General features: G+C 32.3%; 3 protein-coding genes across 3 annotated transcripts; all 3 read left to right on the top strand.

The window, feature by feature from the left end:
* The first annotated feature begins 3 nt into the window (after positions 1-3).
* LOC111715639 (mitochondrial import inner membrane translocase subunit Tim8 A-like) lies at positions 4-3,650 on the top strand. The gene is made up of 5 exons (XM_023490990.1): positions 4-88; positions 1,718-1,753; positions 2,431-2,489; positions 2,595-2,640; positions 3,571-3,650. The coding sequence occupies exons 1-5, from the start codon at positions 23-25 to the stop codon at positions 3,625-3,627; spliced, it is 264 nt and encodes an 87-aa protein (XP_023346758.1). The 5' UTR covers positions 4-22; the 3' UTR covers positions 3,628-3,650.
* Positions 3,651-3,692: 42 nt separating this feature from the next.
* LOC111715628 (peroxisomal biogenesis factor 3-like) lies at positions 3,693-5,885 on the top strand. The gene is made up of 4 exons (XM_023490980.1): positions 3,693-3,815; positions 4,637-4,800; positions 5,386-5,486; positions 5,776-5,885. Exons 1-4 carry the CDS (start codon positions 3,711-3,713, stop codon positions 5,868-5,870), a joined length of 465 nt encoding a protein of 154 aa, XP_023346748.1. The 5' UTR covers positions 3,693-3,710; the 3' UTR covers positions 5,871-5,885.
* Positions 5,886-7,345: 1,460 nt separating this feature from the next.
* LOC111715527 (uncharacterized) lies at positions 7,346-10,260 on the top strand. The gene is made up of 6 exons (XM_023490867.1): positions 7,346-7,379; positions 8,195-8,310; positions 8,368-8,431; positions 8,537-8,603; positions 8,763-9,160; positions 9,826-10,260. The coding sequence occupies exons 1-6, from the start codon at positions 7,346-7,348 to the stop codon at positions 9,948-9,950; spliced, it is 804 nt and encodes a 267-aa protein (XP_023346635.1). The 3' UTR covers positions 9,951-10,260.
* The last annotated feature ends 3,353 nt before the right edge of the window (positions 10,261-13,613 follow it).

The raw sequence follows: 13,613 nt of genomic DNA, 5'->3' as shown, positions 1-13,613 counted from the left end.
TAGTTTCTTGATTAATACCAAAATGGCTGGGATTGATCAGGGTCTTCAGAACTTTATCCAACAGGAGACAGAGAAACAGAGGTTTCAGGTAAGTCATGGTAAATCATCCTACCGTTCTAATAATCATCCTCCCGTGCTAATAATCATCCTCCCGTTCTAATAATCATCCTCCCGTTCTAATAATAATCCTCCCGTTCTAATAATCATCCTCCGGTTCTAATAATCAACCTCCGTTTCTAATAATCAACCTCCGGTTCTAATAATCATCCTCCTGTTCTAATAATCATCCTCCCGTTCTAATCATCATCCTCCCGTTCTAATAATCATCCTCCCGTTCTAATAATCTTTCCCTTCTAATAATCATCCTTCCCTTCTAATAATCATCCTTCCGTTCTAATAATCATCCTCCCGTTCTAATAATCATCCTCCCGTGCTAATTAAAAATAATTAAAAGTTGAAATAACAAATCATAGTGAACGATTTCCCCCTTGTTAAATTTTGTTTGCTCTGCTGGTCAACCTCCTGGCACCAAATATTGTGTGTCTATAAGGCTCTAGTTGTCTAAGCTATCGAGATGTGTCGCCCTGGACTATGCCGGTTGTGATACATTCTGGTTTCTACAATTTGAATTCAATCGCATTTTGGTCTTATTTAACTTTCTGTGGATATACTGAGTTGAAAAGCTTCCGCCGACAAAAATGTAAAACAAGGAAAAGGTGAAATATTTATTTAAATAGATCACAGCTTGCTAGAACAAACACCAAACTGTTAATTGCCCGTGACTGAATTTTGTAATTGTAATGAAAGAATGTTATGAATTTTGGGAAACCATAAAAAAATGAGTTTGAAGTAAATGAATTTTAATAAATTTTCAAGTACGCCAATAGTTGTAATCAGCATACCAATCGAATATTTGTCTAATTGTATTATCAGTAATAAATATACAATATATATATATGCGTTTAGAAGAAGACATTCAATATGAAAAGTCATTAATTTTACATCTGAAAATTTCAATGTTATCAAAGTTTTCATTTTAAAATCTACAAAAAAGAAGTTTCACCCCGCGCATAAATTTAAATCTTCAAAATCCCCCCCCCCCCCCCCCCCTTGTTCCTCCGGTTTAAGATGGAGTTATCTCATTTCTTATCTCTTCAACCTGTTTCTAGTTGAACGTTCAGTTTCAATAGTAAGCATATTACCTCGCTTATTCGTGTAATATATTTGATTTTCTTCTCTTTTAATAATATTATAAAAGATAAAGTACCCGGCGTTGCCCGTGCCTATTAGTCGGTGGATAACAACTAGCGTTAAAACACGCTCATTACTCACCGTTCTGCTATATATATATTGACTTATGTAGACTGTAGAGTGTAGACAAATCAAAGATCTTTAAAAGTCCATTTAGACCTTTTTGTCACGTTGCTGATTGTTCTGTCACGTGCTAGCTTTATTAAATCCGCAAACGTGCTATTTTTCGTCCCAAATCCTAAGCATAAAATATTCTTGAAACTACTTTAAGTTCTTAATAAAAGAGAAATAAGAATGAAAACAATAACTTTATCGTTAACCGATGATATCATATATTGCATAAATTAGCCAGTCGTGAAAATACTATCTATAGGGGATGTTTTTCCAATGAGACCTAAAAAATTCAAAATCGTCCATGCAACGTAATTATCAACCATTTTAATAATTCCAAATTCTTGTTCTTTAGACTGTTCTTCATGAGATAACGGAGAAATGCTGGGATGTAAGTATTTTTATATTTAAGTGCTTTACATAAAGTTCCTAGTTTCAAATATTTTTATTTAATAAATTGTCGTGTACTGTAAATCATTGTCATGCAAAAGAAGTTTTTGTTTTCTGTGTATAAAATATCAGACTAGAGAGATTATAGAAGTAGATTTAACATTTTATAATCACCGTTTACGTGTTTTTTTAAATTGCACTCTCAGTTTACGTGTTTTTTTTAAATTGCACTCTCAGTTTACGTGTTTTTTTAATTTGCACTCACAGTTTACGTGTTTTTTAAATTGCACTCTCAGTTTACGTGTTTTTTTAAATTGCACTCTCAGTTTGCGTGTTTTTTAATGATTGCGACTCTTGAGATCATGGGCACATGATGAGACCTATTCACTTGAACTTAGTAGCACTAGGGCTACATAAAATATCTCTCAGGACTGGAATTATTTGTAGCGTTTGAAGAGACTTCTGAAATCACTTGAAAAAAACTTACGCATGCTAACTACAAAAAAAAACATATTTCTACCGGCCATTTTAACGTTATAAACTAATTTGGCTAAATCAAAAAATACTGATTTTTAAACAACAAAAGGAACTGGCAGTACTCGAAAAACATTTTCACGTGTCTGGGACAATACGTTTTATTTCGTGTAGATAAGTAGAAACATATTTATTGTATTTTAGACCTGCTTCGATATGAAACCAAGCACACGAGTAGAATCCAAGACTGAAACCTGTCTCAAGTAAGGATTGAAATTTACAAGCTTTTAGATCTCAGACTTTTTTTTCTCTAATCATGATTTTTCAATTGAAGTTCAAAAGTTTATTCTATATATTCAACAATTTAGGAATTGTGTAGAACGGTTTATTGATACAAATGTTCTTATAACTCAGGTAGCTTTTTTATTGATATTCAAACGTATTTAATTTAATAAGAGTTTATTATAATTTTAAGTAAAATTACGGAATAACCCTTAAAATAAGACAAATCAACAAATACATATTAAAAATCAAAAACAAGGACTACTACATTTTTACAATAAAATTTTCTAGATATAAAATTAGATAAATCAACAGATACATATTTAAAATTAAAAACAAGGACTACTTCAGTTTTACTGTTAAACTATGAAGGTATAAAATTAGATAAATCAACAGATACCTATTAAAAATTAAAAACAAGGACTACTACAGTTTTACTATTAAATTATGGAGGTATAAAATTAGATAAATCAACAAATACATATTAAAAATTAAAAACATTGACTACTACAGTTTTACTGTTAAATTAAGAAGATATAAAATTAGATAAATCAACAGGTACATATTTAAAATTAAAAACATTGACTACTACTATTTTACTATTAAATTATGGAGGTATAAAATTAGATAAATCAACAGATACATATTTAAAATTGAAAACAAGGACTACCACAGTTTTACTATTAAATTATGGAGATATAAAATAAAATTGGATAAATCAACAGATACATATTTAAAATTGAAAACAAGGACTACCACAGTTTTACTGTTAAATTATGGAGATATAAAATAAAATTAGATAAATCAACAGATACATATTTGAAATTAAAAACAAGGACTACTACAGTTTTACTGTTAAATTAAGAAGATATAAAATTAGATAAATCAACAGATACAAATTAAAAAGTAAAAACATTGACTACTACAGTTTTATTATTGAATTATGGAGATATAAAATTAGATAAATCAACAGATACATATTTAAAATTAAAAACATTGACTACTACTGTTTTACTATAAATTATTATTATTAATGTTTTATTAAATGTTTGTTTGTTGCAGAGAATAGAAAAGAAGGCTCAGGAGATGATGAGTTCAGGGTCCGGTTCATTCGAGTAATTATTCATCCCGTCCATTCATTACAAACATTAGACTAGTCAACTCACAGTGCAGTGAGTAGAACTTTCCAGTGATTATATAAAATGTCGTCTTTTATTCGCCGTCACCGCCGTAAGCTCATTTGGGGCGGAGCTGCTGTCGGCGGTTTGGTTATAGCCGCCAGAATTGTTGAGAGGCAAATGATCAAGGAAAAGATTCAGATTTTTATTTTTAAAAAAGTATATTTCCATTATCCATATTCCATTTAGATTATTATTTTCATGTTGATTCAAAACCTGGCCCAGATTCGATACAAAAAATAACATTTTGTGTATAATGTCTATTTGATTTTTTCGTCATAAAATTGATTGAACATAAATCTGTTATCCTATTATTTAAATATTCAGGGTGGCCAAAATGTACGGATTGTACGGATTGTACGGATTGATTTTTTTTTTACCCTAAAATTGTACGGATTGTACGGATTGCACGGATTGTACGGATTTGTTTTCAAATTGTACGGATTGTACGGATTTTATCCTGGAAAATACACCGTTTTTTTTAAATTTTCACTCATTTCAGCAAATTTTTCATGAAAATAAAAAAAAATTCTCGTCAAAATGAAGTTAGTTTAACTTATTTTCTGCATTCTAAATAATATTAGATTGATTAATGTTTCAATTGACAATCAAAATTCATTCATAATTTTCGAGATATGTCCAAGAAGTGTTTATTTGAGAATATGTTCCATAAGTACTTATTTGATTGCTTNTTGTACGGATTTAAAAAAAAAAATTGTACGGATTGTACGGATTGTTTTTCGAAAATTGTACGGATTGTACGGATTTCTTCTGAAAATGTACGGATTTTTGTACGGATGGGTTCAAAAAAGTTTTGGCCACCCTGAATATTATATTCATTTCGAAGAATAAAGCATTGTTAAGAGTTTGAGTTTTCAAATTCCAAGTATTGGCTTTTTTGATATGAATAAAAAAATCTTCAAAAATATTTATCAATCTGGATTTGATAGTCAAGAGAGGAAGAAGGACGGTTGGCACTTGAGAAAGTTCGGAAACAAAATCATTTTGAGAGCACCGAGTCTACTTGTAACTCCACCCTAGCTCATATACTTCATCAGCTCAAGCTCCAGATACTCCTGGAGTACCAGACAAATACGCTCACAGACACACTCAGGTACAAGTTACATTTTACATGCACTCTGGTGTTCTCTGCCTTATGGCAGTCTGGGGTTCGGTTTTGGGTTATCTTTCTTAGATTTAATTTGCCCTTGATTTGACCTTGATTTGCCCTTGATTTAATTTGACCTCTCTTTGATTGATTTGATTTGATTTGATGTCACCTTTAATTGATATGATTTGATTTCACCTTTACATCACATTGATTTGACCTTGATATACTTTGATTTCACCTTGATTTCATCTTGATTTCATCTTGAAGTCTCCTTTTGATTTCTCCTTGATTTCACCTGAATGTCCCCTTGATTTCATCTGAATGTCTCCTTGATTTCACCTGAATGTCTCCTTGATTTCACCTATATGTCCCCTTGATTTCACCTTGATCGCTTTAATTTGACCTTAATTTCACTTTAATTTCTCCGTAGATTTGATTTGACCTTAGATTTGATTTGAACTTGATGTCACCTTGATTGCACCTTCATTTCATCTTGATTTCATCATAATTTCACGACCTTGATTTGGTCCTGATTTCACTTTGATTTCACCTTGATTTCACATTAATTTCACCTTGATTAACATTTAGACGTGGACCTAGTGGGGATGAGAAGGTTCGAATCTGGGAGCAGATAAAGATGATCAGTTTCTGTAGAACCTCAGCATATATTATCTCATTCTCATTCATAGGTAACCAGGAGTATATATTTCCTTTTTTTATTCAAGCAATCTCAAAATATTTTTCCCTTTCTTTCAATATAGCTTTTCGCCAGTATGTTAAGAAGGGTTTTTATAGAAAACTAAGTGGCAAGGATTTCCTTAACTATTATTATGCAATGGCACAGTGATCCACGTACTCCGGAAGGATGCAGAGGATTGTAGGAAGGGGTGGATACCTAGTAGCATTCGTAATGTTAGGAAGGCATAATATATGGATAGATTGAGGGAATACACATGATGTTCAATACATGTACTGTAGGTGTACTGCTCCGTGTACAACTAAACGTTTTAGCTGGCCACCTCTTTACAACTAGGGTTTCTGTGTCATCACTTCTAAACAATAACAGGTTTTAATTTATATATTATAAATATATATATTTGGCTTGTCTATTTGTTTGTTTACATACCAGAAATGCCTAAAAGGCCAACAACAGGAAGGGCTTCTAAAATACCGGAGTGTCTCCTAAATATATCTATCCACCAAATAACCCCAACAATCTGGCGAGTCATACTTTTAAGTGAAATTATTATTATTGTATTAAAATATGAAGAAATTATTTTTATTACTATTAAAAATAAAATGAAGAACTAGCAGTGTCCTAAAAGCCTTGTATTTTTTCTTACTGTTTTTCAAAACTGTCGAGGAAAATTATCTTTTGATAATATTTTTTCATAATCATTATCATGAATTCAGTGCTTAGGATCCGGATTTTGGGTTCCTGGATCCGGATCCGCAAAAATATGCGGATCCACGGATCCGGATCCAAGGGGTAAAATATCAACCAAAAACTACAAAAAAAAACTTTTTTACTCCTAAAACCCAAATCTGAACTTTTGAAAAAAGAGAGATTAAAAATTTCCACATTTCTGAATGGTTCATCAAGTTTTAGGATAAAAAATAAAACAAAAAATTTGAATTTTTAATTCAGTAAATCTTAAAGAAATGACCTGGATCCGGATCCGGATCCATTTTTCAATGCGGATCCAGGATCCGGATCCGCATCAAATTTAAATGGATCCTAAGCACTGATTCATGATCATGACTATGTTCACTTTACATTCATGAATGACAATGGCCATAATTATATAAATGTTTATTGTTCACTATTATCATTTTTTTAGGTTTTTGAAGCATGAACTCTTTTTTATATTTATTTATATGCTACAAAACAAGTTTACTTTTTAGTACTTGGCTTCGGGATTCCGTATAAAATGAACGTTCTTCCTAAAGTTGGTGTCAAAATTAAAATTAAAATTATTAATATTCTAGAGAGTTAAATTGAATTTTAATGACCTCTAATGACCTCCACAAATAGAAAATATTTCAACTATGGCTTTATGCATATCAAACGAGGGCTAGGAACCCAGGGAATACAGTAGCAGCAACAAATCCAGTGTTTGACCTTCTAATGACTTCTTACGACCTCTAATGGCCTAAATGACCTCCAAAAATGAAAATGTTTTAACTATGGCTTTATGCATATCAATCAGGAACCCAGGGAATACAGTAGTAGCAACAAATACAGTGTTTGACCTTTTAATGACCTCTTACGACCTCGAATGACCTAAATGACTTCCAAAAATGAAAGTGTTTTAAACTATGGCTTTATGCATATCAAACGAAAGCTAGGAATCCAGGGAATACATTAGTTGCAGCAAATACAGTGTTTGACCTTTTAATGACCTCTTACGACTTCGAATGACCAAAATGACCTCCAAAAATAAAAATGTTTTTTTTACTATGGCTTTATGCATATCAAACGAAAGCTAGGAATCCAGGGAATACAGTAGTAGCAATAAATACAGTGTTTGACCTTCTTATGACCTAAATGACCTCGAATGACCTAAATCACTTCCAAAAATGTAAATGTTTTAACTATGGCTTTATGCATATCGAAGGAAAGCTAGGAATCCAGGGAATACAGTAGTAGCAACAAATAGGTCACAAGAGGTTAATAGAAGGTCAAACACTTTATTTGTTGCTACTACTGTATTCCTTGGGTTCCTAGCTTTCGTTTGATATGCATAAAGCCATGGTTAAAAATATTTTCATTTTTAGTGGTAATTTAAGTCATTAGAGGTCAGTAGAACGGTAAACACTGGATTCGTTGCTGCAACAGTATTCCTGGGGTTCCTAGCTTTCGTTTGATATGCATAAAGCCATAGTTAAAACATTTTCATTTTTGGAGGTCATTTAGGTCATTAGAGGTCGTAAGAGGTCATTAGAAGGTCAAACACTGGATTTGTTGCTGCTACTGTATTCCCTAGGTTCCTAGCTTTCGTTTGTTATGCATTAAGCCATAGTTGACACATTTTTTATTTGTAGAGGTCATTAGAGGGCATTAGAGGTCATTAGAGGTCATTAGAGGTCATTAGAGGTCATTCAAATTCAATTTTATTTTATTTTAGGAATTTCGAACACTAATTAGGCGTGCAGCCAAAAAATTGGAAGATTTGAACCAAAAATGAAGGGANCCCCTACATCAAACATGCCAACTCCACCATCTTCTTTTGGGTTTAGGTCTGACTGATTGTTATTCTTATCGTGGTAAATTCAATTTAAAGTTTTACATGGCCTTTATAAAGCAATACCATCCTTTCATTTCCTTCCATTTCAAAAAAAAAAAATAGCTTCTATCTATATATTGCATTCAAATAGTGTCTTTTGTAATCTTCAGATTTTAGTTATAAAGTAGAGAATACACATTTAGCATTTTTTTATTCAGGATTTTCAGAACTTTGCGAAATATTATTTGTGATAATTAAACAGTCAGTAGACTCCATACCATTACAGGTAATCATTTTTTTATACCATGTTTAAAAACAACAGAATTTCATTTTTAATGTTTAGGAAAAGCTGAAAATATCCGATTTGGAAAAGATTTTTCAACAAATTCTCCAGTCTTTGTTTACAGGTGATTTAAAGAATCTTTTCAGAAAAAAATCAGATTATTTTGTTCAATAACAAATGTTTACAGGAATTAAATTCAATATTGTTAACTAATTAAATTTTATTTTAGAATTTAAGGATCGGAATCTGTTCCTAAATCCTGGGAAGTTTCTTCTCTCCAGTTCACAAAATCCTAGGAACATCTTTAATTATTTAATAAAAACATCCATACCAAAGAGGCAAATCATTTAACTGTTCATTATATTTTTCTCTAATTTTTTGCAATTTTATACAAAAGTTTTTTTGTTGTGTCATAAGAAAATAAATTACTCTGATGATTAATGGTGTTGGTTTAGTGATTTAAAACCAGATGAGCTTGATCTGTTCTCCGTCCTTGTTTCTGAAACCTTGGAAATCCTGGAGCAAGATGAAGTGCTGGAACTTGCCAGACGGATTTCTCAACAAGGATTTGCTTTTGTCACAGACAAACTTGCTGAATCATTCGATACATCTCAGCCTCCCACCTCTTCAGTCACATTTGCGGATAATCCTGGAACCAGTTCAGATGAAAATGCGCGAAGTGTGCCTGGAAAAGATCAAATCCAGGTCGACGACGCTTTTACTTCTCCTTGTGGTATTTCCATGCCCCTGGTTAAACTCCTCCCTGTCCTTCTCTCCGTGGTGCAGGAGGACGAGCTAGCGGAGGAGGAGGAGGTGGAGGAAGAAACTGACGAATGGATTCAGCATATCATCAGTAAGTTTAAGCAAAGCTTTTGATCCGAATCCGATGAATCTATAAATTTGGCTTACATGATCCGATTCCAAGCTAAGGGGAAATGAAATAAAACTCACAATATGTTTTTCCCCATTATCAAAGTATCAAACATGATGTTTGAAATTCTGATATCTCCGGCTTTATGGGACAAGTGCATGACACAACGCATTTAAACTGAAATTACGAAAATACCAATATTTACTAAAAGTTCTGAACTGAGTGTGTTCGATACTTATAGTCCCAATCGCGTTTTCTCGATATCCACTGTGTGCACTTAGTTTGGGGATCAATGCTTATCTCTTTATTTCAGCTATCCCTTCGCCCACAGCGGTATATATAATACAAATTTAATTAATCTGCAGATTAATACATGATTGTAATAAAGCATTGATCTCGATCTCCACATTACAAGAGTTTCCAGCGTAGGGTACGATTATTATGCGAGAAATCTAATAAAAATTTAATTAATCTGCAGATTAACACATGATTGAAATCAAGCATTGATCTCGATATCCACAATAATAGCTCTGATCTTCCTGCATTAGAGGCCTATTCAATTAAGACAATTATAAAACCTTAAAACCGTGATCATTTGCTTTCAAATTCATTCCACTTATCATATTTTAAAATCTTTTTTGTTTTAGTGAACGTTGATTTGAAGATATTGGGAGCGAATATATACGAGACTTTCTGCTTTAAAGAGCAGTCTACAGCACAGCAGCAATCTTGGACCCAGTTTTTTTCCAGCTCAGTGTCAAGTTTCTTCTAAATCTCTTCACTGCATCAGACAGTTTTTTACTAGTAAAATTGCTCAAATTTGCCTTATCTAGGTTGTGATTAAAGTTAATGTTTCATCATATCAAGTTATGCTTTGTTACACGTTTCCTTGTTTTTGTGACTTGCAACGCGACTTAATTCCTTGATTAGAATTCTTCATTGATAAAACAACATTATTTATTAAAAACTTAATGTTCAAAGTTAAGCTGTTTTTGTTTTTTGACCATTTTGACGGTTTCTGTGATTTATGTAAAATGACGCTTCTTGTTTTAACACTGGTAAATAAACTTACTGCACATAATTTTTAGTTTACGAAACATTAGATGTAAGAACGGATGGTTCGTTTTCATTTTTTTGAAATAACGATCGCATCGTTTCTGTTAACGATGTAGAAAAAAATAAACCATCATTTTTGAAAATTAAAAACGTATTAGTCGATTTTTAGTTCGTCGTTTCTGCAACGAAGGTAGGTCGTTTTTAATTTTTACGAGCATCAACGAACGTTTCCGACGACTCTTCGGTAAACGACGAATATTCGTTTACGACCGTTAACGACGAACATTCGTTTATGACCGTTAACAACAACCCGATAAAACGCATTTTTGGCCGGAAAACTTCGATCCTAAAACAAAAGGTCATTTCCCTATATGAATAATAACCTGGTTAGGTGACATTCTTAAAATTTTCTATCTTTAATAAAATTCAAATTAAATGTCGAAAAACATGAAGGTCATTTATAAACTTTACAAAGTTCCGATTTAAGCTGTAAACTAATAAATAAAATGAGTTAAATGAAGAGGATAATTAGAAACTATCTATAATTGGTTCCTCTATTTTCATGTTTATTGGTTTAACACCTCCAGGCAAGAGAAATAAAGAACAGAAAGCTGTAAAATCTATCCTTGCTTTGTATAATTAGCAATTTATGTTGAAAATACAGGGTTACCCACAAATGACGAGACTGCAAAGACGATTGTCCTTCAGTCCGTTTTCTTGCACTCGAGGTTCCTGGAAGGCAAATTGGCTTATTTCTGTGCTAAATCATTTAGCAAACCCTCAAAATATTCTATTTAATGTAGAAACCAAAAATCAAGCTTCAAATTTTCATATTTTGGGTCGGTTTTACATTCTCATTCTATGTTGGCTAGCCTGTAAACTTGGTATTTCTGGAAGAAATTGAATATAGCGAATGTAGCACAAGTCTTGCAATTCTCTTTTGAGTCATACACAACTCGTGATCGATTAAAGCATTCACAATTTAGATATTCGACAATATTTCATTTATCCTGGGCTCTCCAAATTTACATATTCGACAATATTTCATTTATCCTGGGCTCTCCAAATTTACATATTCGACAATATTGCATTTATCCTGGGCTCTCCGAACTGTGAATTGAACGAATTTGGCCTGTCATGTCTGTTAGAAATCAATTTTATTCATGAGATCACAACGGCTAGAACTGTTTGGTTCAAACATCAGGAACGGTCATGGGCGGTTGAAATTGAAAGATTTAGCTTGTCAATTCAAAAACTTCGAAAGCAACGGTTAAAAGCTAAATAGCTAAAGGGCGTGCACTCGCAGTCATTAAATATTAGCAATTAATTCCTTTGAGTTTTTGTCAATTCTTCACGGTTCAAGACTCAAATATGAACTTTAAAATGGCTGAAAAAAAACACGCTGATAAATTTGAATTTTCTTGTTCCGTGAGTTACGTACAGTACACAAACAAGCTCTTTGTAAAACCCTCCTAAAATAATCGTTTGCCGGAATCCTTCAAGAAAAATTATATCCTCAATATTTAGTGTATATACATACTGGGTTACCCACAAAGGCTGATAATGTAGAGACGACCTGAAGTTTGACGGTTACAATGTTAAATTAAGTTTGTAAATTTTAATGGTCTATTTTTTGACATGGCAACGAAAAAAAAACCAGTTCATAGTTGCAGAGAATCACAAATATAAGGAACTGGTCCGTATTAATTCTGAACAGTCGTCTCTGAAGTCTAATATTATAAGTAACCCTGTATAGTGAATATAATATAAATATATCTGAAATGCTAGTTTTGTGGTTTGAAAACTCAGTGAGTACTGAGTTGCCATGGGCTACATTGCAAATCTGTTCCTACACCATCAAGATTTTGCAAAATTCCCAGTTTCTTGAGGTGTGGAACTCAGGGCCTCCTCGTGGGTTTAACTCTAATCAACAAATTTCATTCATTCATTTTGCAGAGTGAACAGGCGAATATATCGTTATCTGAAAATATATTTTTAAAAATCAAGTATCCAATAAAAAATAAAACGTGGTTTAATGTTAATTAACAAATTTATGAATTTATAAATACTTCCTCATGATACAAATTTTTAAACTGTAAGGGACCCTTTATCTAAAGGAGGAATGTCCTTGTCGCCTTTAAATCCTTAACGAAAATTACCTTGTTTGTTCTAGCTGAAAATTTCAATAAAACGTCAACAGTCTCCTTAAAGAAGAACATTTTTTTAATTCTTTTTGTTAAAAGCGTCAAAATAAATAGGTATATAGAATTTTCGATGAATTTATATATTTTATCCATATTGCCCCTTGCGTTTTTCTTGTGATTTTTGTCTAAGAATTTCTGCAGTTGTGGTTAGAATCATCTAGAGGCAGGTTACACGTCATAGGTAGTAGGTACACTGCCTGAATTCAAGCATACAGTTAGAACCAAAAAAAACTTTGTATTAGGGCCGGGTATTAGTTTCCGAGGAAAAAATCGTTTAATTTTTACAATTAAGATTTATTCTCACACACATATATAAATTAATTTAGTATGGTGTAGATACTTTAAAAAACATAAACAAACAAAAAAATTTTAAAAAGTCAAATAAAAGAATTTTACATATTCATTTAATAAACATTCTGCTTTGTAAACAAGATATTTAAATAATGAAAACATTATTTGAAAGCTCTATTTTTCAGATATTTCAAGGTATACTTTTTTCTTTCCAGGCGTCATACTTTTTGTTTAAGAATAACTGCGGGTCCGAAAGCAAAAATTAGGGAGTATAGCGCGCGATGATTCTTATTTGAGGCAGAGAAATCTAAAAATAGACTCGAGTTAGCGTTTCAAAAAAAGATAAAACTATGGGTATCTATGAGGGGAAACGACTTTAACATTTTTGATTTTGGACTTTTACTCAAAGAAACGGTTGCAGTAAAAAAGTATGAGTCCTAAAGAAAAAGATTACACCGTGAAAGAACTAAAATATAGAGCCGCCTATAAATGCCACCTTGATCGTAAGAATTGGACGAAACGTATTCCCTCAGTATCCAATAGGTCTCATCAAATGCCTTTTTAGGACATACTGTGTATAGTATCCATGGTCAGGCTTGAACAGATTGTAATTTGGTGATAGATATTTTTAACAGGAAATCCCGGCAACTTAGACTTAGACATCCCACATATATATATATATATATATATATTAAAAGAAAATTCCTGTGTTTTTAAACTCCGCGGCCCGCGGGCAATAAAAAATAATAAATAAATGTAATAACAACATAACTAGAGGAGCTACGAGGTTACAACGTCGAATCAGTAATGTCGCATGAGTTTTACCTTCTCCTTTTATATAGTTCACAATGTTCTACATTCATATTGATAAATATATCATCAGT

Source organism: Eurytemora carolleeae, unplaced genomic scaffold, assembly GCF_000591075.1.
Source record: "Eurytemora carolleeae unplaced genomic scaffold, Eaff_2.0 scaffold14, whole genome shotgun sequence".
NCBI classification, from domain to species: Eukaryota; Metazoa; Arthropoda; class Copepoda; order Calanoida; family Temoridae; genus Eurytemora; species Eurytemora carolleeae.
Note: the sequence above shows the minus strand (reverse complement) of the source record. Positions and strands in the feature narration are given on the sequence as shown.